At 40.6% G+C, this 21,557-nt stretch overlaps 1 protein-coding gene and 1 long non-coding RNA gene across 2 annotated transcripts in view; one reads left to right on the top strand and one right to left on the bottom strand.

The window, feature by feature from the left end:
- LOC147817808 (uncharacterized) overlaps positions 1-21,557 on the top strand; it is a 251,195-nt gene that overhangs the window by 2,562 nt on the left and 227,076 nt on the right. The gene's annotated exons all lie outside the window — the stretch shown is intronic.
- Positions 2,639-21,557, bottom strand: part of ext1b (exostosin glycosyltransferase 1b) — a 114,194-nt gene continuing 95,275 nt past the window's right edge. Inside the window, exons 5-9 of the mRNA XM_023429106.2 lie at positions 20,674-20,806; positions 16,926-17,044; positions 13,390-13,485; positions 5,030-5,119; positions 2,639-2,884 (exon numbers count right to left, since the gene is read on the bottom strand). Of these exons, the coding sequence (XP_023284874.1) occupies positions 2,639-2,884; positions 5,030-5,119; positions 13,390-13,485; positions 16,926-17,044; positions 20,674-20,806 (684 nt within the window). The remainder of the gene's footprint in view (positions 2,885-5,029; positions 5,120-13,389; positions 13,486-16,925; positions 17,045-20,673; positions 20,807-21,557) is intronic.

The following is a 21,557-nucleotide window of genomic DNA, read 5'->3' as shown; positions in this document are numbered from 1 at the left end:
AAAAACGACATATTATAAATAAAGCATAAAAAGTCATAGTATAGTAAGGCATAAAAAGTCAAAAAAAGTCATACTATAGTAAGGCATAAAAGGTCATAGAATAGTAAGGCATAAAAAGTCATAAAAACGACATATTATAAATAAAGCATAAAAAGTCATAGTATAGTAAGGCATAAAAAGTCATAAAAACTATATATTATGGCAAGGCATAAAAAGGCATAAAACGTCATATTATAGCAAGGCATAAAAAGTCATAAAAACTACATATTATAATAAGGCATAAAAAGTCATTGTATAGTAAGGCATAAAAAGGCTTAAAAAGTCATAGTATAGTAAGGCAAAAAAGGTCATAAAAAAAGTCATAAAAACTACATATTATAGTAAGGCATAAAAAGTCATAGTATAGTAAGGGATAAAAAGTCATAAAAACGACATAATATAATAAAGCATAAAAAGTCATAGTATAGTAAGGCATAAAAAGTCAAAAAAAGTCATACAATAGTAAGGCATAAAAAGTCATAAAAACTACATATTATAATAAGGTATAAAAAGTCATAGTATAGTAAGTCATAAAAACGACATATTATAATAAAGTATAAAAAGTCATAGTATAGTAATGTATAAAAACATAGTATAGTAAGGCATAAAAAGTAATAAAAACTATATATTATAGTAAGGCATAAAAAGGCATAAAAAGGTCATAGTATAGTAAGGCATAAAATGTCATAAAAACTACATATTATAGTAAGGCATAAAAAGTTATAGTATTGTAAGGGATAAAAAGTCATAGAATAGTAAGGCATAAAAAGTCATAAAAACGACATATTATAATAAAGCATAAAAAGTCATAGTATAGTAAGGCATAAAAAGTCATAAAAACTACATATTATAGTAAGGCATAAAAAGTCATAGTATAGTAAGGCATAAAAAGTCATAGAATAGTAAGTCATAAAAACTACATATTATAATAAAGTATAAAAAGTCATAGTATAGTAATGTATAAAAACATAGTATAGTAAGGCATAAAAAGGCATAAAAACGTCATATTATAGTAAGGCATAAAAAGTCATAAAAAGTCATAGTATAGTAAGGCATAAAAGGTCACACAAATGTCATAGTATATTAGGGCACAAAAAGTCATGAAAACGTCATATTATAGTAAGGCATAAAAAGTCATAAAAAAAAGTCATAGTGTAGTAAGGCATAAAAACGTCATAGTATAGTAAGGCATAAAAAGTCATAAAAACATCATAGTATAATAAGGTAAAAAGTAATAATAACCACATTATATAGTAAAGCATAAAAATGTAGTAAAAAATTCATAGTATAGTAAAGTATAAAAACATCATAGTATAGTAAGGCATAACAAGTCATAAAAACGACATATCATAACAAGTCATAAAACCGTCATAATATAGTAAGGCATAAAAAAATCATAAAAAAGTCATAGTAAAGTAAAGCATAAAAAAATCATAAAAAAGCCATAGTATAGTAAGGCATAAAAAGTCATAAAAACGACATATTATAAATAAAGCATAAAAAGTCATAGCATAGTAAGGCATAAAAAGCCATAGTATAGTAAGTCATAAAAAAGTCACAGTACAGTAAGGCATAAAAAAGTAATTGTATAGCAAGGTATAAAAAAAGTCATAGTACTCACGGTGACATTTTCATGGGATTTTTCAACAGCATTTAAACTTACTTATACATACTTTGATATGTTCAGCATTTTATGACTTCTGCTAACAACCTGCTAGACTAAAATGCAGACTGTGGACTGCTAGACCACAGAAGGGGGAAGTCAGGGTTAGCTTGCTATTTAATACTAGCTACCATGATTAAATAACATTCGTTGACATTTTTCTTGTGTCTTCAAGTACCACCGTGCTATTCTCAAATGACGTGAGTGTCCAGACAGCCCCTGCCCTTTCAGTCAATCAAATGCTAGTACGCCTAAAATTGGTTGTCTTGGAGACGTAGCCTCTTGGAGGGCACATTGCAACGATCTAATATGACTTCCTTCCAAACATAAAGTTAATGATTTCACTCAGATATTGGTAGGGACAATTCTGTCCTCTGAAAATATTGTCTATATTGTCCACATGCAAACCTACGCCCTTGGCTGAAACATGCCTTTACCTAGAGACACAAAATAGGGGTTCTATTTCAAAATTGATGACAGAGGAAATGACATGTACAATTCCACAACTTCAGACTAATTCTTCATGTCTCTGGATGGATTGAATGATGGATTTATTGAAAGTGATTAAGCGTTGGGCTGCAGTGATTGGCTGACTTCAGATTAATGGACTGTTCCCCTCACAGCTGAGTGAAGCCATATTAAAGCTGACAGGGCTGTAGTTTAACTAAACGCAGGAACGCTGTGTAGCAGACAAATTGACATTTTTTTGGATAAAACATACCCTCTGTTTCCCGAGGCTGTGCTACACTGAACATCACACCTACTTTCATAATCTACGGATCACTGCATCAAAGTGTTGTATCAAAAGAAAGACGACTGAACACTGGAGAGCAGAGTAGAGTGGAGCTGTGATCCCCGTATAACAGAGGGGGAACAGAGCAGAAGCAAGGAGCATGAAAGAAAAGAGCAGAGCATAGCAAAACAGTCAAAGTTTTTTCATATGGAGGTAAAAAGACGTACCGTGCTGAAACTGAAAGTTGAAGTGATTAGAGGACAATCTGAAGTGTGTACTGTATCATACCTGTGGTAGATGGCGGCGCCGGTCAGCACCATCGAATAATCGTTGGTCCATTTGGATGTGTAGCCCCAGCGCTCTTTGTTGCTGTCCCAGAAGTGGCTGCGGGCAGGGTAACCAACGATGCGCTCTGGGAAACTCTGCCAGACAGTGAAGGCAAAGTCCACCTAGTCAGAGAAAGATATAAAGTTTACATATCATGATGCAGAAGATGGTATTTAGAACATTTATTATATGAGTAATGGGTACCACTTTCTAACCCTCCTCCAGCAGGATATTTAATTGATCTTTTTAGATCAGACTGGTGCAAAGTGGTTACCAACGTATTTTGTCAGATGAGCTCAAGCACCCTTTCATCACCACTGTCATTTATTTCAACCATCATTCATCAGTGTTAGCCTTCTTTTTCAACCACTTATTCATTACCTTAGCTATTTCAGCTGTACATTACTTTTAGCTGACTATTTTCAGCATTCATTTTTTACTTAAACCGAAGTATCTGAACCACATATCCATTATTTTTGGCTATTCCACCTAAACCAGCAACCATTTTTTAATGGATTGCCAATATTGACAACTGCACTATTACCAACATACAAAGTATGGACCAGCCAGAGGGATTTTTCTCAACCTGGCAACTACTCTCATAACTGATCTTATAACTCATATTACATAATATTTGCTGCCTATACTAAAAGAAGTCCAAAAAATTTAAAACTAAACAAGATGAAACTAGCAAGAGATTATTCCTGACATATTCTGGAGGACAAAATGTTGAGAACTAAAACTTGCTTAAGATAAATTTTATTAAAAATATGTCATTTTTGAGTGTCTATTTATAGTACATGTTGTGTAAGAAAAAAGACTGAGAGAAGAAAAGAGAGTGACTACGGGGAGAACTGTGCACTCAAACACACTTTAGTGAAAATACAAAGGCAAAACCTCATCAAATACAAAGCAGTCTTTCCTAAGCAGCTGCCTGCAGCAAACTTCTGTGGCGGTGATCAAAGCATTCAATCAAATAATTAGATGAAAACATCACAGAGGCCTCAGTGGCTCCACAAACAGCCCACTCTGCATTATACCACAATTTACAGCATTATCCTGCACTGAGAGGGTGCTTATATTAATGAATACTTAAGTCAAAAACTACCATAAAACATAATAAACATTATTCTGAGGTCCCAAAGGAAAAGAACAAAAGCGCTGACTCTCTTTTGCTCTTTCGCTTGCAGTGAAAAAAGAGAGGTAGTTCAATGATATCACAGTCACAGGAAAAAACATTTTTTGATGGTGCGTTGCTGTTATAGATCTACGTACTTTCCAATTGAACCAGGATATTGGTGTCATATTCAATTATATTCAAAGGAAGGATTGCTCAAAAAGTGCTCAGACTTCTATCAGAAGAACTTTTATTGTGAAGGACAGTTCTCTTCCTCACCATCTTCACTTAAAAAGGTGAACAAAGCTGAGTAAAAGAAGGACAAAACAAAGATTTTGTTCTTGGTGAGAGGCCAACATTGCCACTAAAGTCACTTTTCAAGCACTTTTAAATGACGGGGAGTCTGTTCAGAGATCTGTCATGGTATTTTAGTCTTAATTTTTTCCTAACTTGCACTGGCATTGATGTTGCGTTGCTTATAAAACTTTGGGGATTCTTTTTGTTCGTGAACCAAATGTCTTCATGGGAGAAACACGGGTCGATTCGGTTTTTTGGGGCTGGATCCTCCCTTCACTGCCAGCTCTGCTTTGCCATCTTGATCCTCCACACAAACAGCCTTTATGAGATCTAATTCTACACTGTTCAAAGCAGCATCTGGCTTCCCATGGTGCCGCGCCAAAAACGTGTCCCCGGGAAAAAAAAGAGCAACAGTCCCGACAGCATGTGGAACAAAAATGCCCATACCAGTGCTGTTCTCGAACAGGGGATTGGAGAGGTACAGTGTGATTACATGCGCCAAAAGTGTGAAGTAGAAAATGGAAAGAAAGGGAGGGAATAAAATGGAGGCAGAGAACGGAAGGCAGATGCAGAGAGGGAAAAAGTAAGGCTCTGGGAGTGAAAGTTAGAGTAGTTTTAAGAGATTTAAGGATTGAGCTGCAGAGCGATAACTTGAAAACACCAGGGACAAAGAGATAGAAAGATTAAAATAAAAGAAGAAGAGAAAATGCAATCAGAGAGTTGCATTTGGTACAAGAAGAAAGTTTGCAACTTTGTTTTGTCTCAAGGGGACCAGACTCCGGAGACAGAGAGGAGGCAGGCAGATAGAGAAAAAGAATAGTTTTCTATTCTACTTTATTATATTAAAAGATACCTCTGTGGTGGACAACACTGTGTCTTCATCCAGGCTGAGGACTGCGTCGGTCACTATGGTCTCGTAGGGCAAGAAGCGGCTGCTCATCACCTGCAGGGGGAGACACAGAGAACAGAGGGTTATAAAAAAAAGACAGTACAAATGGTTACAAACACATAATTAGAAGGAAAACAGTTGGATTCTCTTCAAACAGCAACAAATCATGATTATTTGGTTGGATGGAGCACATTAAAATGGCTGAAGGAACAAATAAAAAACTGGCTGTGGGAAACATCTGAAAAACAAAGCCTTTGTCATGGACCAAAGTCTTGGACGTGTCCCTTTTTTCATTACACAGCATATTTTCCAAAATAACGGTGTGGAGGTGTTAATTCACAGATGACAGCTTCCGTTGGACTTGATTGAAAATGATATCAATGTATCCAATTATTAGACCTAACATCAGTGGATGGTTGCATTATGTCCACAAGCTAGCTGCTAACTTCGACTGTCTGTCCTTTGGTGCTCAGCAGGTAGCATACAGTTGGTTTTTTGAACTTCTTTTTCTGACAACTGCTGCCTAATGTGGCTAAAAACGATGCTATAAGAGAATGAGAGTGAAGCAAAACTATAAAGTTGAGGACCAGAAAGCCAAAACAATGAGCTCAAAGATGCTAAAATGTTCAGTAGAGCTGAGGTGGGCTGCACAGGGGGAGTGGGTATGTCACTACACTTGAACCCTTTCTCATTAAAAGTGGTCATATCTCATGTTAAAAATTAAGCTTTAAGGTGGAGCCCCACCACTCAAAGCTCACGAGTTGGAGAGTAGTTCTACTGGTAAATCGAGAACTTCCCCTTATGATGAATTGGGGAATAAAAATTCCTTTTGCTTCCAGTATCTACTGTATGCATTTTTAATGGTTCCTCCCAAATTCATTGCGATTCAGGGGAGACAACACGCCACGACATCCACAAACAGCAGCACAGAGAAAAGAGGAGAAAAGCCAATATCCTACTCTTTACTGCATGCTGCTCCCCGTTGTTTTCAACAGTGATAGAATGCTGATGCAGGTTTCCATTACTGCTGCAGAGTTGTCTGTCTCTTTTAGATCAATACAAACCCATAAATGCAGACAGACACATACAGCGTGAGTCATGTGTCCTACATATGGCACAAATTTACTTTTTTTTTTTTTCTTCCTCCACTGTTGAAAACAGAATAAGTATATTTAATGGTGGATGAAAACCAAACTGTAAAACACATGACAGTCCTTGAATATTTACTGGAAGCAGAAAGAGTGAAGGTGGCCAGGGTCTGGTGGGTGGATGGAAAGATCAATGTCTTGAGGATATTTAGATGGGAAGTCTTTGGTCTGTTGCTGCGATGAAAGGCGCTCGGATGAGAGAACAGCGGCTTCTTGTTGACAAGTTGTGTGTGTTGTAAACTGGATGTGTGCTCGAACCCGAACCGCCTCCCACACAAAGAAGAAACATCTAATGAATACATAGCTTTAATGGATGTAGACACACAATACCATACATGTATGCGCGCGTGCGCGCGCACACGCACACGCACACACACACACGCGCCTGAAAAGCCTGGTACTCAGTTATTCTGCACAGCTCTGAAGGTCAGGCCTCTGTAAGAATAGTTGTTTCTTTTAAAACACCACCTGCACTGAAAAGCCGTTACATTTACATTTAAGAATAGTCGGTGATGACCTCTTTTCTCTATAAACACCTGGCATTGTCTGCCTGCTGCGCTCCAGCAGGGTGACCTCACTCCCAACAGGTCTTCATCACTCCTACGGCTGAGGGCAGCAACACAACACCAAGAAAAATGCAAGAATAGCTTACGTGGCTGCACTGACAAGCTGTGTAAAGCCTGTTATCCGTTCTAGCACCGCAACTAATGATTACCTTTATTACCAATAAACCGTTAACTGTGTAAAATGTCACTGAATGGTGAAAAACGTCTATCACAGATTCCCAGAGGCCAAGGTGATGTCTTCAAATTGCATGCTTTACATGACTGACAGTCCAAACCTCAAAGATTTTCTCTTTACAATGATGAAAAAGGAGGTGTTGAATTCAGTTTATTAGAAGTGCAGTATCTTGCTGCAAGCACCAGAGCCTGCAACAGTCCAAAAGAAGGGGAGTCACATCACCTCAGACAGTTACATTGTCAGTGATTCAACTAATCCTTAAATTAACTGATGCTGTAATGATCGTAGGTGTTTGCGATTTGTCTCCCTTTGTTCACGTCGAACAAAGGTCCATGACTAAAACTCTGCCTTTCTAACGCCTTGCTGACATTGTGCGGAATTTCAAACTTCAAAGTTCACATTATAATAATCTAGATAAAAGCAGCAATTTGAAAAACCCGAGCAAGCAAACAATTTCTTTCTTATCAATGACCGATGGATTAATTAAATGATTAATCCAAAAAAACAAAAAGCAAATTCAAATGTATTTATTTATTTTATTAATTGTTTGATTCAACAAAAATCTTTATGGGATCAATAAAGTTTCATCTCATCTCTCATAAAAATATGTATTTCTTCAAATTATATTTCAGACTAATTTAGAAACATAAATGAAGAAAAGCGGACTGAACTTACATATACATAGATTTATTTTAATGACCAACACCATTAACTAGCAACATTTTTATGCTGTTTAAAGGGCTTAATTGACAAACAGCTTATCTTAATAAGACCAAGGTTGAAAAATACTGAGTATATACTATTCTGTATCATTTCACCCAGGTTTTCCATTGTGAGATGATGTGTTACCATTTAAACGAAGAGATGCAAACCAGACTTCAGGCTCTACAACCACATGTCATTCTGTGGGGAACATAAAAGTCTGTAGAAAATTTCAAGGAAATCCGTCCATTAGTTATCAAGACATTACACTAAAGTCCACAAATGTGAACCTCAAAGTGGCACCAGAGGAAAAGCCAGGGGATCATCAGGGTTATTAGGGTACGTCGCCAGGGAACCATGAATGTCTGTACCAAATTTTGTGCGTCTGTCCAGTGGATGTTGAGATATTTCACTGGATAATAGTGACAACGGTAGCCTGCTGGCAGCAGGGGATCACCAAAGTCTGTACAAAAGTGGCGGTCAGAACAACAGACCAATCAGCCATTCAAAAAAACAAAAAAACAAAAAAAACATACTGTCTCAACAGCTTAAATTGGGATATTGCTCCCACTTCAGCCCACACAGTGCAGCGCTGACAGTGCTGTTGAGGCTGATGTCAGCTGTCGGTTCGGTCAAGTGCCATCTACTTCTCCTCTCTCCGAAAACACTCCAGAGGCAACAACGGCGGCCGAATGTTTTGACTGTCGCTCATATTCTAACAGGGTGAAAGAGCCGATGTGCGCGAGTGACAGTTGTGTTTACGAAGGAAGGAAAGGAGAGACAAAATGAGAGAAGAGAGGAAATAGGGGAGGCGGTACCCCTCCCTCTCATCAATACTGCTGTAATATCCTGTCGGCATGAAGAGAAAAACAAAACAATCCCAGCTCCGCGCTCCATGTTTTCCTTCTTGTTTTCTACCAGAACATGTAAGAGAGAATACCAACGTACTACAGGACGAGAGAGAACAAGAAAGGACACAGGAAGGGTGAAAGTGACAGCGGGACAAACAGCAAAAAGGAGAAAGACACAGGGAGAAAAAGAGGATGATGGGCTGGTGAAACCCCCAGATGGTTTGTTATGTTAGAAGTGCAACATATAAGCCTGGGGCTTCCTGGTGCTCTCCAGGAATGTGAGCTCTTACAGCAGGAATCTGCCTCCAGCACTTCACCTCCTCTGTAAAGGACAGCAGCAGAGGAGACTTGACGAGCAAGGACAGAGGAGGACCACCAGTGTGTGTAAACCATATTAAGCGCCGCTGGGATTCTCGCACGGCTTAAACCAACAGTCACAAACCAGCTTTTTGGCCACAGTGCGAGAGAGGCAGAGAGGATGACAGAGGGAAGGACAGAAGGGGGAAAAGAGGGGTTTTGGTTCGAGGATAAGATTGGTGTTATTCTGTGTTTTTTCTTGTATTGTCAACAAATCCCATGAAAAGACCAACGCTAACAATGCAACCATGTCTGTGTGACTCAGCCCCGAGCTCATTTGTTCCTCCTGAAGATGTAAATCTTTAGAAACAGCTCACATATAAATAGTTTCATTTAAAAAAAAAAAAAAAAAAAAAAAAAAAGGTCTGTAATTTATCAAAACAGCTGGGCACTGTAGTTTTCAGTAAACATTGCTCAAACAGGAGTAAATAGTGTATTATTGTGGACTATTTTCATTGGTGGATTAATACACATTTGGAGCCCTTCTGACTATTTACAGCAGCAGAACAGTGCGTGTATTGAATGTGAATAAACTACAATGCCCCATGTTCATCACAAAGAAGGAACATGTCGCCCCATGCAAAACCGTGGCTCACTGATGTGTTGGTTATAACTGCTGTAAAACAAATGGAGCTTCATTACGCAGAGGACTAATCTCTACAACCAAAGTAGCGAGTGCAAAGTTAGCATGACATATGCAATAGTTGGCCTCGAAACATTTATCAGAGTGAGGCTGTAAAACACTGAAAAAACTTCCTTAAGGCCTGTTTTTTCTTTTCATCAGTTTTGATTTCAATGATTGAAGTTGATCTATTCATCCAGATGTCATGTTGCCACACACTCAAAACGTATGCTTCTTGCTGGTTGAGCAAATAAAATATATAAAGTCGGACATAAAAAAGGGAGGAAGTGAAGGACAGTCAAGGCTGTAACTACAGTACCTTTGAGGACACTGATGTTACGTCTGTATTTTTAGAAACCTGTAGGGATGTTTCCATTATACAGCTATAAACTTACACATGCTGGGTTTTTGTAGGCTGGGGTTGGTATTTTTAGAATCATAATTTTAGGTCAACAATAAATAAAGGAATTGTGAAAGAGCTTTTATTCCTGGCTTTGAGTAAGACTTGAGGCTTTTGTATTTGGAAATTATATTCGCAGAAAATAAGATTGAACTGCTTACTGAATTGATAAAATATGAGAAATCTACATAATTGTAAAAATTAGGGAGAAGGAGGTGCCTTGTGGGAACTTGTGAGGATGCAGTGATAAAGAGAAGGAAAGAGATGATGAAAGAAAGAGAAATGATAACGAGAGGATCTGTGAGTGAGGAAGAGGATGAAAGAAAAAGAGGGGATAAGGAATAAAGTGGCAGGAAAAAAGGCAGAGGGATGAAAAACATTCCCTCTGTCTCTCCCTCTGTGGGGTGGAGGAACACAGCTTGGCTCGCCACGGTAAACATAGAACCCGCCACAACCACAACAAACCACAGGCTGCCTGGCACACAGACACACACACAGACACACACACACACACAGACACACAACGTCAGTGCTCTAAGCCTGTTCTGCTCGCTTTTCACGGACACACAGTGACACACAGAGCCCTCCCGCTGTGATTGACAGCTTGGGAGAAACCACTCAGAGCCACGGGGAGAGGTAAATCATAAACCCAGCCTACCGCCGGGTGACTGACACTGATGTGAAAACCACTTCCTGTGATTGGCAGGTGAAGTTAAGTCCTCATGAGCGAAATGGGGAGACGACAGCGGTGAATGAGTCTGATGTCTCGGAATACAGATGAGCAACCAGATCCCGTTTTCCCTCTCCTCAAAAATAACCTTAAATGTGAGCTTGGAAATTGTCAAACTAAGCTCAGATCAGCGTTAAGAGAGCAAGTTGCACCCTCTGTGTCTGACCTTTGACTTGTACAAGGAGAGGTCACAGGGAAGTCAAGATAAACACAGCAGCCCCTCCACAGAGCGTAAAAGCCTAATAAGGCTGTCATAATAAATGCCACTGAGGCATGCTCATAGCTCAGGGCTCTGGTTTATGTCTGGTTGAAGGGTTAACTGACAAAAAGCAAAACACACAAAAAAATAAATGTTTCTCCAATGACAGTGCCAGTCATACGAACAGAAGAAAAAACTAAATATTTCTCAACTGACATGCTGACAAAATTGATATAATATGCACATCGGTTTTTTCCAGAACCTCTGAGTCATATTTAAACCTTGCTCACACTGTAGTTTGAAGGGCTTTTTTTCCCTAGTTACATGAAAAATATTCTGAGAAGATTTAAGAATTAATCACATTAAACTGAATATCTTTGGGTTTTTTGATTGTTGCTCAAACAAAACAAGCTATTTAAAGACATCACCTCGGATAAGCATTTGTTCATTTCACTGTTCTCATTTTACAGACCAAACAGTTAATCGACACATCGACAAACCAATCAGCACATAATGAAAATGAGGTGTAGATGCAGTCCTAAAAAAACAAAAATCATTAATTCAAATATAGATTAGGTAAATAATGAGTTTTAAAATGGCTGCATGGACGACATGCTAACATTAGCATTGACAGCTGTTCACTTTCCAGTCTTGCCAAGAGCTTCAGCCATTAATGTATTTACAATACAAGAGGTTATAATATGAGCACGACTACCTCTTCAGAGCAGCCTGGACGCTACAGCGACTCGGTATCGGAAAGTGATGAGACAGGCTGACTGAGCCAGAGCTAACTGGTTAGCGTGCTAACTTCAGAAGAAGAAAAGAAGTGACAGAAATAGAAGCAAAACAAAGGGATTGCTTTCAATTGCTGGACACAGTGTTGGCGAGTAAAGGAATGAAGTTTGATGCTGAAATTGCAGCGTTTCTTCTAGACTGGTCAGTAAACATGCAAACATTGGTTATATAGTAGGGATGGGAAAAAATCTGTTCGGTTCGCTTGTCTCGGTTTGGGGCATGTGTGTATTGTTTGCTTCAGGGCATGCGCAAAAAAGCCTTGCGCCAGTAACGCAGTGAAGTTCTTTTTTCATTTGGCACAGAGGTGGTGGGTCTAAGTGTCGAGTCCAGCGGCCAGGTCAGTTGTGGAAATGTCAAGCGGAAAAAGACAAAGGAGGCCCAGAGTCAGAGGATGCGCCAGCAGCACCGTTTCAGTCTGCTGTGTGGAACATTTTTGGATTTAGTGCTACCTATGATGAGAAAGTGGTAGATAAAACCGACTGTGTGCAAGCACTGTGCAACACGTGTTGCTCACGCTAGCGGCAACACGTTAGCTCATCTATGGAGACATCACTCCAGTGTGTCAATTCAATGTGTCAAGGAGGAGAGAGTTGGTTAGGAAAGAACAACTTCTACTCCCTGCAGCTTTTAAACAGCCTCTCAGTGAAGAGTCAGACAGGACAAAATGCCGCGGTGGAGGATGCGGAATTTCAGCATATGATTCAAGTACTCGAACACGGTTATTCCCTGAACTTTATGAAGAGACACGACGAGGAATTGTCAAAGAGTTGTCCGACACAGCCTACGTAGCTGTTACTACTGATGGATGGACCTCCAGGGCCACTGAAAGTTTCCTAACCGTGACTGCCCATCACATTACTTCAGAGTGGGAGATGCAAAGCTCTGTTTTGCAGACCCACCCCCTTTTGCTGTACAAAATCTCACCTAGCTTTAACCTAAGGCTGTCACAATGATGTGCCTAATGTCAAACTGCCTCATTCCTTCAGTTTTTGCATGACGACATGACATGTCCTTGAGAATATCTGATTTATTTATTTTTTAATTGTAAATGGTGGATTATTAGGCTATTTATTTTATGATGATGTATGGTATTTCTGGAGTGTGTTAAAAAAAATAGAAAAACAACAACATACAGCGAACCAAACCTCAAACGGTGACCCCAAAACTGTGATACAAACCGAGCCATGGATTTTGTTCCTCCCCCTACTATGTAGCAATAGCAAAACTTACAAACAGCTCCTTTGAACACATCAAGAAAAATCAAACCTCAAACATAATTAAATATATCCTTTAAGTTCTCTGCAAGGCATATTTGTTCTGCATATTATTACTGTATATTACAACTCAACTGTAATTTATTTCTCCAGAGAGATTTTTGTCACTTCTCTCAGTTAATTAGATATTTAGTTATGACTAACATAAAGAATAAACAGCAATAAATACATTAAAATAAAAAAATTCTACTATGCATATGCACTCACCCATTATTGCTTCCTTATCTTCCCTTACAATATGCATTAGCCTTTCAGCCATGTATTTTTTTTTTTACCACTGTATATTATTCCCATTACTGAGCTTTAATTAAAACCACACAAACTGTCCTTTAATGGAATCAGTGCAGCACAAATCGAAACTCATTAACTCCCAGAAACTCTCAGACTGAATAAAATGTGCCAAGATACACTATATTTACAGTTTGAGAATATGCATAAGATGAGCTATGTAATTAGGGATGATAGTGATCACAGAGAGGAAGAGTGTGTGCGTGTTCCAGCTCACCTTGTTCTCTCCCTCAATGACGATGACTGGCACTGTGGTGGCAGGCCAGCGGTGCTTTGCAGGGAGAGGCTTGTCACAGTTCCACAGGACAATGATCTGAAAGAAAGAACACAGAAAGGTCTTATTACCGCCACCAAATACCTGCGCTGCATCTAATTTGATTTCCTCTAACCAAAACAACTCACAGCACACTACCCAGCTTGTTGCTGAATCAACCCACTGAACATGTGACATTTACACACTCTGCGGCCAGCAAATGTCACCTTATTACAGGCTGATTGAACGTTAAAGAGCCAGAAGGGCAACTAAAGTGATAAAATGTTTCCAATTATGTTTCCAGAATGGTTTGTACAATTCAGTCCATAACCAACCAGCCACACTGTCAGGTCATATTTCTATAACTATTGTACAACATGTTGCTGAACACATTCTCCAGCCCACATTGTCTCCAGACTCCATCTCCAATCGGGTGATGTTTTACATTAAGAAGACACACTTTCTGGCCACAGACATATCATGTTTTATATGACTCGCACTGCCGCTCAGTGACCTGCGGGTCAGCCGACATGGAAATGTCACATGACGTTAACCTTCCCCATTGACTGTGCTGTGACAGCAGACCTCATTAATGTTTGATGAGAAACACACACATATACACACACACACGACATGACTCCTGCCTGACCTTACATGCATTTACACAGCCCGTTCTTCTCACGCATATTAAATTTTATGTAGTTTAGGTGACACAATCGCTGTTCGCTAATTCCTCCGCGACACAGCAATTGTCTAATCATAGCTTAGCAGCTGTAACTCACATGCTGAATCGACGTGCATGTGGCAGCAGACAGAGGAATTATTCTGAATTTAAAGAGTGTTTTCTCAATGGATTAAACAGTAAACTGAGAGGGATGCATCAGCATCCAGTCCTGTACGGTTCAGTTGCTGTGTGTCAGCTAACCTCTGCCCTGCTGAAACGTCCTTGAACGAGTCAGTAAATGAATCCATCCCAGTTCCACTGTGCAGAGCAGCTGCAGACACCATGCTCCGAACCACAAGAATTTCCCTGCCGGGATCAATAAAGTTTCACATTATTTTGACATTAATTATGTCACACACAGTGGTTCTCCTTAGGGACTCTGCACCCTGACTGGACCTGCCAAATTATAAGCTGAGAGCCAATTGGATGTCTGTGTTAAGGAGTCCCGAAGGTGTGACTGCAGCAGCTGTGTGTTTGTGCGAGTGAACTACATGGAGGATGTCACTTGTATAAGAAAAGAAAATAGACATAAATACATACAGGTGTTTGATGAATTGCAAATTTACATCCTCACCATATGAACGCAGATACATCACAAAACAAGCATCGTTCATGAGGCTGTATCTGAGCGTTCGTCATTGCAAGACAACAACAGGTATACAGCCTGGATCCCTGCACACACAATCGCAGCTGAGGAACACGTTAATCCACTATTACAGGCTTCTATTCCTGTTTGATTAGAAAGACAGATGGTGTCTCCGTCAGCTCACCAGCCCTCCTCTGGGGGCTGATGGTAGCATTGTGTATGTATGCCTGCGTGTGCGGATGAGGATAAGTGAGGAAACTGTGGATGTATACGCAGCACGGGTGGAAGAGACGCTTCCTTCGCGAGTGTGCGGGGAACACATTCACACGCGAGCGCACACACACACACACACACACACACACACACACACACACACACACACATGCAGCAGGAGGTCCACCGTGTCAGAAAGCGCTTCAAAAGCTTTCTTGCGTCCAATTTAGCCTCCTCCACCCTTCTGTGCTCCTTCAGTCTAACTTCCATTAATTTATTTATATCCCTTTCCTCATCCCATCCACTCTTACCCCGCCCCACTTCACCTCTTTTCTGTATGCTGAGAGTGGAAGAAAACACCACGGCTGTGTACCTGCCTCTCCATTTTGCATGCACAGCCTGCAGACTGCAAACACAAAAGCACTTCTATAAGAAATAAGAAGGCAGCAGAGTTTACTCATCCAACCTGCTGCGATGAGACAGAGACTATGTTTCTGACTTAAAGTGAGCTGATACTGGGATGTGTGGCTGGGTTTTAGATATCAAACCTCAGCCTTTTGTATCGACTGAAATGTGTTTGTACTGACTGCAGGAATAAACCGCTCACTCATCAGCTTTATTTATTTTTGATCGGGCGAGTGTGAACCGAAACAATGTCCACTCAAGGTGGCTTACTTGTTCTAGAGAGCTTCGACGGTTTCACGTGGTCTTCATCAGGGCATGAAGTTTGCTCAGCTGTCATGGAGCTGTAGATTTTCCTGTCCATGTTAACTTCCACTCAAGGTCCACTTATTCACTTGTTCCAGAGCTTTTGACCACATCTCCACACTGAGTTAGGGGACCTTTAATGGAGACTGTTTTTTATTGAGGCAAATTTTCACACTTCAAAGTCAGTTTAATAGTAATGAGAAGTACGACTCAGCCTGTTATAGAATTATAGAATAATGGTCCTGGAGGAGCTTTTCCAGTTCCTGTTTAAAGATTTGCCCATTTATCAGGCAGGAAAGGTCTAACAAAAAGATTTGCATTATGGGAAGTGTAGGATCCATTGCCCTGTTAACATTTGAGAATTTGGCTTCTTTTGCTTAATGGAAAAAGGGTTTTGTAAAAAAATAAGTTTATATTCCACAAAATAAGGTATTAAACAAAGAATTTAAAGATTTTTCTTATTTTTTGGGGAATCAGAACTGGTACCATCGTATTAACACTAGTAGCAAACATTTTCAAACACAGGGATACACAGAGAGTCCACATGTGAACCACTCACACGGACAGCATGTACACTAATACACACACAGACAACCTCAGACACAAAATAAACACACATACAAGCACCTTGCCTACATAAAACACACACACTCATACTGTATAGTACATGGCACTCACACGGAAATGTATCACTCCTACACAAGACACAAACTCGCTTACTCATACACTCCACTGGCCAAACAAACAAACAAAGACACACGCATACACACCCACACACTCACTCACTCACACGCACACACACACACACACACACACACACACACACACACGCGCACACACACACACACGCACACACACACACACACTCACACTCACATAAAAAAAAGCCATTGGGGAGGAAATTCCATTTCATTTCCCACACTGGTAAGGAGCAAGCAGGGGAATCAATACATGCCGTCTCCAGCTGTGCTTAAGGGGGTTTCGCTGCCATGGAGACAGATGTAGCACCGCTACAAACTGCCGCTCTAATTCAATCCACCGCAGTTAACACACCCGCACGCACACACAGGATGGAGGATGAGCTCTGTTGTTGCTCTGGTTGGAAAATGTGATCGCAAAACAGCCGTATGAGCCACGCAGTTCAGGGAGAGTCACAAGGCGGAGATCAGTATCCGGGGGTGCTGCAGTGAACACACACACACACACACACACACACACACACACACACACACACACACACACACACAGACACACACACACATCCTTTACCTGTGCACAGTACTGGGACTTGGCCACAGCTGCCAGGAGCTTGAGTATGGGCTGGGACTGGGACACCAGAGGGGAGACGGCGTGGATGACCGCTGTGAACTTGGGGTACGGTTTAATGCCTGAAACACAACAGACAGACAACACTCACTTATTAAAACACTTCAACAAACCCAGAAAAACAACGCCGGCTGGAGCACGGCGAGCCGACTGTCAGCCGTCAATGCAATTTCAGGCTCTCTGAAGAGAATAAAGCCGGACGAGAACTGAAGGCACTCATTTCCAAACACTCCGTATCTATTTTCAGTGAAAGATGTTACTTGCAATGAGTCTGTCAGCGGTTCAAAAATATAGTTGATTTACATGTCAGGGGCGTACGTTTCAAGCCAGTATTAAACTATTCAACAACATTAATGTGTTTTGAAAATGCCAGATCTCTTGATCACTGAATATTTCATTTTGGAAACTCTTCAGCTGTATCTCCTACCCAATGAACAGACGACTAACTGCTGATGTGACTTTAAATTCAGTCTGACTTGATGTCGGAATAGAGTAATTGAGGCTGAAAATGAGCAGGAAATAAGATATTGAGCAAGACGGATCATAGAGGACGTCCAACTTTTCCTAATTTAAATCTAATCTAACCCAAACCAACAAAGCATGGCACGGAGGAGATAGCATTAGAGGAGTCTCCTTTCCGCCACTGAGCAACTTTTATGAGGAGGAATATACGTAGTCTTAAAACTTGGTAAACTATCCCTGTGATTTGTAATGAAAAAGTAAAGAGTCTGCAGAGTTTTTAAACACCTGGGATGTAAATTTGTAACAAGCTCATAAACAGACTTTCATGAAACATTGAACAAAACCTGGAGCAGAATTACTGTCATGCAGCTCTAAATTTTGGATGTGCATGCTGTTTTCTGCCTTTAGCTCATGATTCTCAGTGGCTTTTATCAAATCCCGTATCAGCACATTACACATCTCACCAGCTAAATGTCTGTAGCAACACAACAGGCTGGTTTGGGATTGATTCAGCTACTTGAGGCCGGTTAATACCCTCGGCCATGGCCAATACTGCAGGGCTGTTTTTATGGTTGGGGCTCGTCCCCTTAGTTCCAATTTAAAGAAATCTTAATGCTGAAGCACACACTGATATTTCACACTAGGTTAGGAACTGATTTAGAAAACAGTGTGCTGATAGCTTTATGGGAACAGTTATGGGAAGGCTGTTTCTTGTGGGTGCACAAAACTACACTTTTCTGAGTGTGGTTTGGTTTCTGACTTCCAGAAGAAATGAACTGGCCTGCACAGATCTGTAACCTCAACCCCACCCAGCACTTTTGGGATAAGCGGGATCATCGACCGCGAGGCAGATGTTATCACCTGACATCAGTGTCTGACCTCTCTGATGCTCCCGTGGCTGAACGGAAGCAAATCCCTGCAGCCTGGTCCCAGGCCCCCAGAGGAGTGAAAACTGTTACGGCAGCATATTAAAAAGGGATAGTTTGGGTTACTTGATGTGGGGTTGTGTGAGGTAGTCATGCAGTCATCCAGTGTATTACAACCTGCAGTAGCTTCCAATCTGCGCGCTGCCAGTTAGCACACTAGCAGAGCGATGTGCCGCTGCGCACAGGGCGCCCACCGAAACAATCCAATATCCGTTTAAATGTACGCTTCATGTAGAATATTTCCAGCACGTAATCTTCCCGTCAAAAAAACAGCACTTTCCTTGGGTACGACATTTGTCTCAAACGCTGTACTAGCGCATATCCTACGCACAAGCGCACATACAGCGCGCCCTCTATTATGCAGCCGCAGCCGCAGGTCTGCTGAGTGAATCAGAATTGGCTAAACTTCACTTTCTTTTGATGTGAAGATAAAGCGCTGAAAACATTTGGCATGAAACGTCCATTTAAACGGATACTGGATTGTTTGGGCGGTTGGTTGGTGGGCCGTCTTTTAAAAGTGTCTAAAACTGGCAGCACGCTAATACGAATCTACTGACTATGCATGACTACCTCATACAACCCCACTTCAAATAACCCAAACTATCCCTTTAATGTTTATGGTTGTGGAGTGAGATATCCGAACATTGCAGCTCTGGTGTCTACATACTTGTTTCCCTATGTAGCATGTACATGCTTTGGCAGATACAGAACGCAGTGAGAAATTGCAGCTATAAACATTTTTATTGGCATCGACTCTAATTTTTATTTCAAGTTCAATATAGTTTTGTTTTATGTTTTAATGTAATTATTATTTGAAATTACAATGATTTTCATGGTTAAAAATGTACTTTTTTATTTAGAGTAACTGTTATCTTTGATTGGTAGAGTTTATTAGATAACACAAGTACCATTTAATGCAATTCAATAGAACAGCTCTGCCACATCTTCTACAATTATGAAGCTTATAATGTTCAGTTTATGTTAAAACCTTTGTAGAGGTATTAATTAAGTTATATGCTTATTATAGAGGTCGTAATTAGAGGTGGTTTTATACTGCACTGCATTGTACTAAGGTGCTCAGTTCAACACCACTGCAAACTACAACCTCAATAATAAACATATAGTTAATTTGTTACCTCTCTGATACTGTCAGTCAAAACTGAACATTATTATCTTTGTAAAGGTGGAGGTTATGGCTGTTGTATTGGATTGCATTAGATTTTACGAGTGTAACAAAAAATCTGCTGTTATGGGATTTTTTTATTATTCTCAGCACAGATATTGTTTGGCTTCGACATCAAACTTCCATTTTACTGAAGCAACAAAAACAAACCCTGCTCCTGCTGTGTGTGTCTGAGTGTTAATATGCATGATGAGTACGTGTGTATGTGTGTGTATGTTTGTGTGTCTTGTTATTTGCTCTTGGAGAACAAGAAGAATTGTCACTTGGAAACAAACTCTTCTTCTTTGATTTTACTCATTTACCCATCAGCGACAAGCCACCTTGTCTCCTAAAAACCCATCCGTGTTTAATTGCTTCCTCTTTGACAAACAAATAAACTCGCCGCCTCTGTAATCCATGCCTGTCACCGTGCCCATCCACTTTAATATCAGCTCTCCACTCCGGGTGCTCCATCAACTGAATTTGTGCGCGTGTACCATTGTGCGTGCGAGTGTGTGTGTGTGTGTGTGTGTGTGTGGATGCTTGTGGTGGCGCTGGATGATGATGGAGTGAAGGCGTGAGGGATGGAGAAGCTCCTGGGTCACAGATATGTGGCGGGGGAGAACTCGGCGCTGCTGAACCGTAGCGGGAGGAATTGGCCTCGCCGTAGCAGCAGCAGCAGCAGCAGCCGTAGCACTGCTGACTCAAAAAGCAATGATGGACGGGCTGGTGTGTCAGCAGGACTAATACAAACATCCGTCAAAGGCCCAATCCTCCACTGCACTTGCTGCTAGATACAGTCGTTGGAAGAGGGCAGTAGATCAGGGGTGAAGGCAATATTTCTGCTGCTCAGACAAGGTTCCAAATCCACAGTCGCCGCTGGACGCAGCTCTGCAGAAAACTGTTTTCCTCCACAGAAACTGTGACAGAGTATTTGGCGGCAGCGTGATGGATGATGAGGAAACCTTTGTAGAAACTTTTCCTGATCAACCTTTATGGATCACTTCACTGCTACACAGGTGTGCGAGAAGCACGATTGCTGTTACGTAACAGCACTTTGTACGGTTTATGTAGTGTCTCTGTTTGTGTGTGGTGTGTGTGTGTGTGTGTGTGTGTGTGTGTGTGTGTGTTTGTTACTGACCCAGTGTGGCGTAGTAGAAAGGGAAGTCTCCCAGGTATCCAGAGTACTGCGGCAGAGCGAAGAGTCCCCCAGGGTGGCTGTTCCACATCAGGCTGCTCCTGGAGCCGTGCTCCAGCACACGGTCCTGGATGATCTGCACACAGGAAACAAGAGGAACACACAACAACACAACCAATTAATTACAAATAAGATCGTCTGACCGTTTTGTTTTAATTTAGATACAAAGTCTGGGACATGTCACATTAATTTGTTGCAGAGTTTTCTGCAACAGTTTTTTCGATTATAAAAACATCCCCTGTGGAGTCTCTGACCTCTGGTAGTGCTTTGTGTCGTGCATACGCAACCAAGGGCAACGCGATACACATCCCTGACAATGATGAGACATTATTTAACTGATCTACAGGGGGCAGCAATATGTCGAGAGAAGAAGCAATGCACCAACAAAAGCTGGAAAGAAGTGAACATGGATCTAAACAATGCAGGGTTTACAATGTTCAAAAAAAAAAAAAAAAAAGCAGCTTTGCAAATGAGGGAGAAAAACGCTTGAAGAAAACTTTGGCGAGTAACACTGAATGTGACTTTTGTTTCTAAGAAAACTCCATGTGGCACCTTTAAAATAAGTTTTCCCATGCAGTTAATTTGTTCATTGAAATGAGTCTTTGCCACTGCTGTCTTCACTGCAGTAACTCTGTGTCTCTGTATTGTATTTCTTCTACTGCTACTTCTGTCTACACAGCGCATAAGGCACTAGGTATTCTTGCTTTCCTGTCCTCAAAGAGATATATGTCTTCTGTAGCTCTTCCTGAAGTTTCTTCTTTTTAAATAATTGTGTTATATTTTTATTTTTTTATTTTTTTGGTCTTTTGGCTTCTGAGCCAGGGATC

This window comes from Seriola lalandi, unplaced genomic scaffold, assembly GCF_002814215.2.
Source record: "Seriola lalandi dorsalis isolate HSWRI2012SDOR001 ecotype SW California unplaced genomic scaffold, Sedor1 jcf7180002054887, whole genome shotgun sequence".
NCBI classification, from domain to species: domain Eukaryota; kingdom Metazoa; phylum Chordata; class Actinopteri; order Carangiformes; family Carangidae; genus Seriola; species Seriola lalandi.
This window is presented reverse-complemented; position numbering and strand designations above follow the sequence as displayed.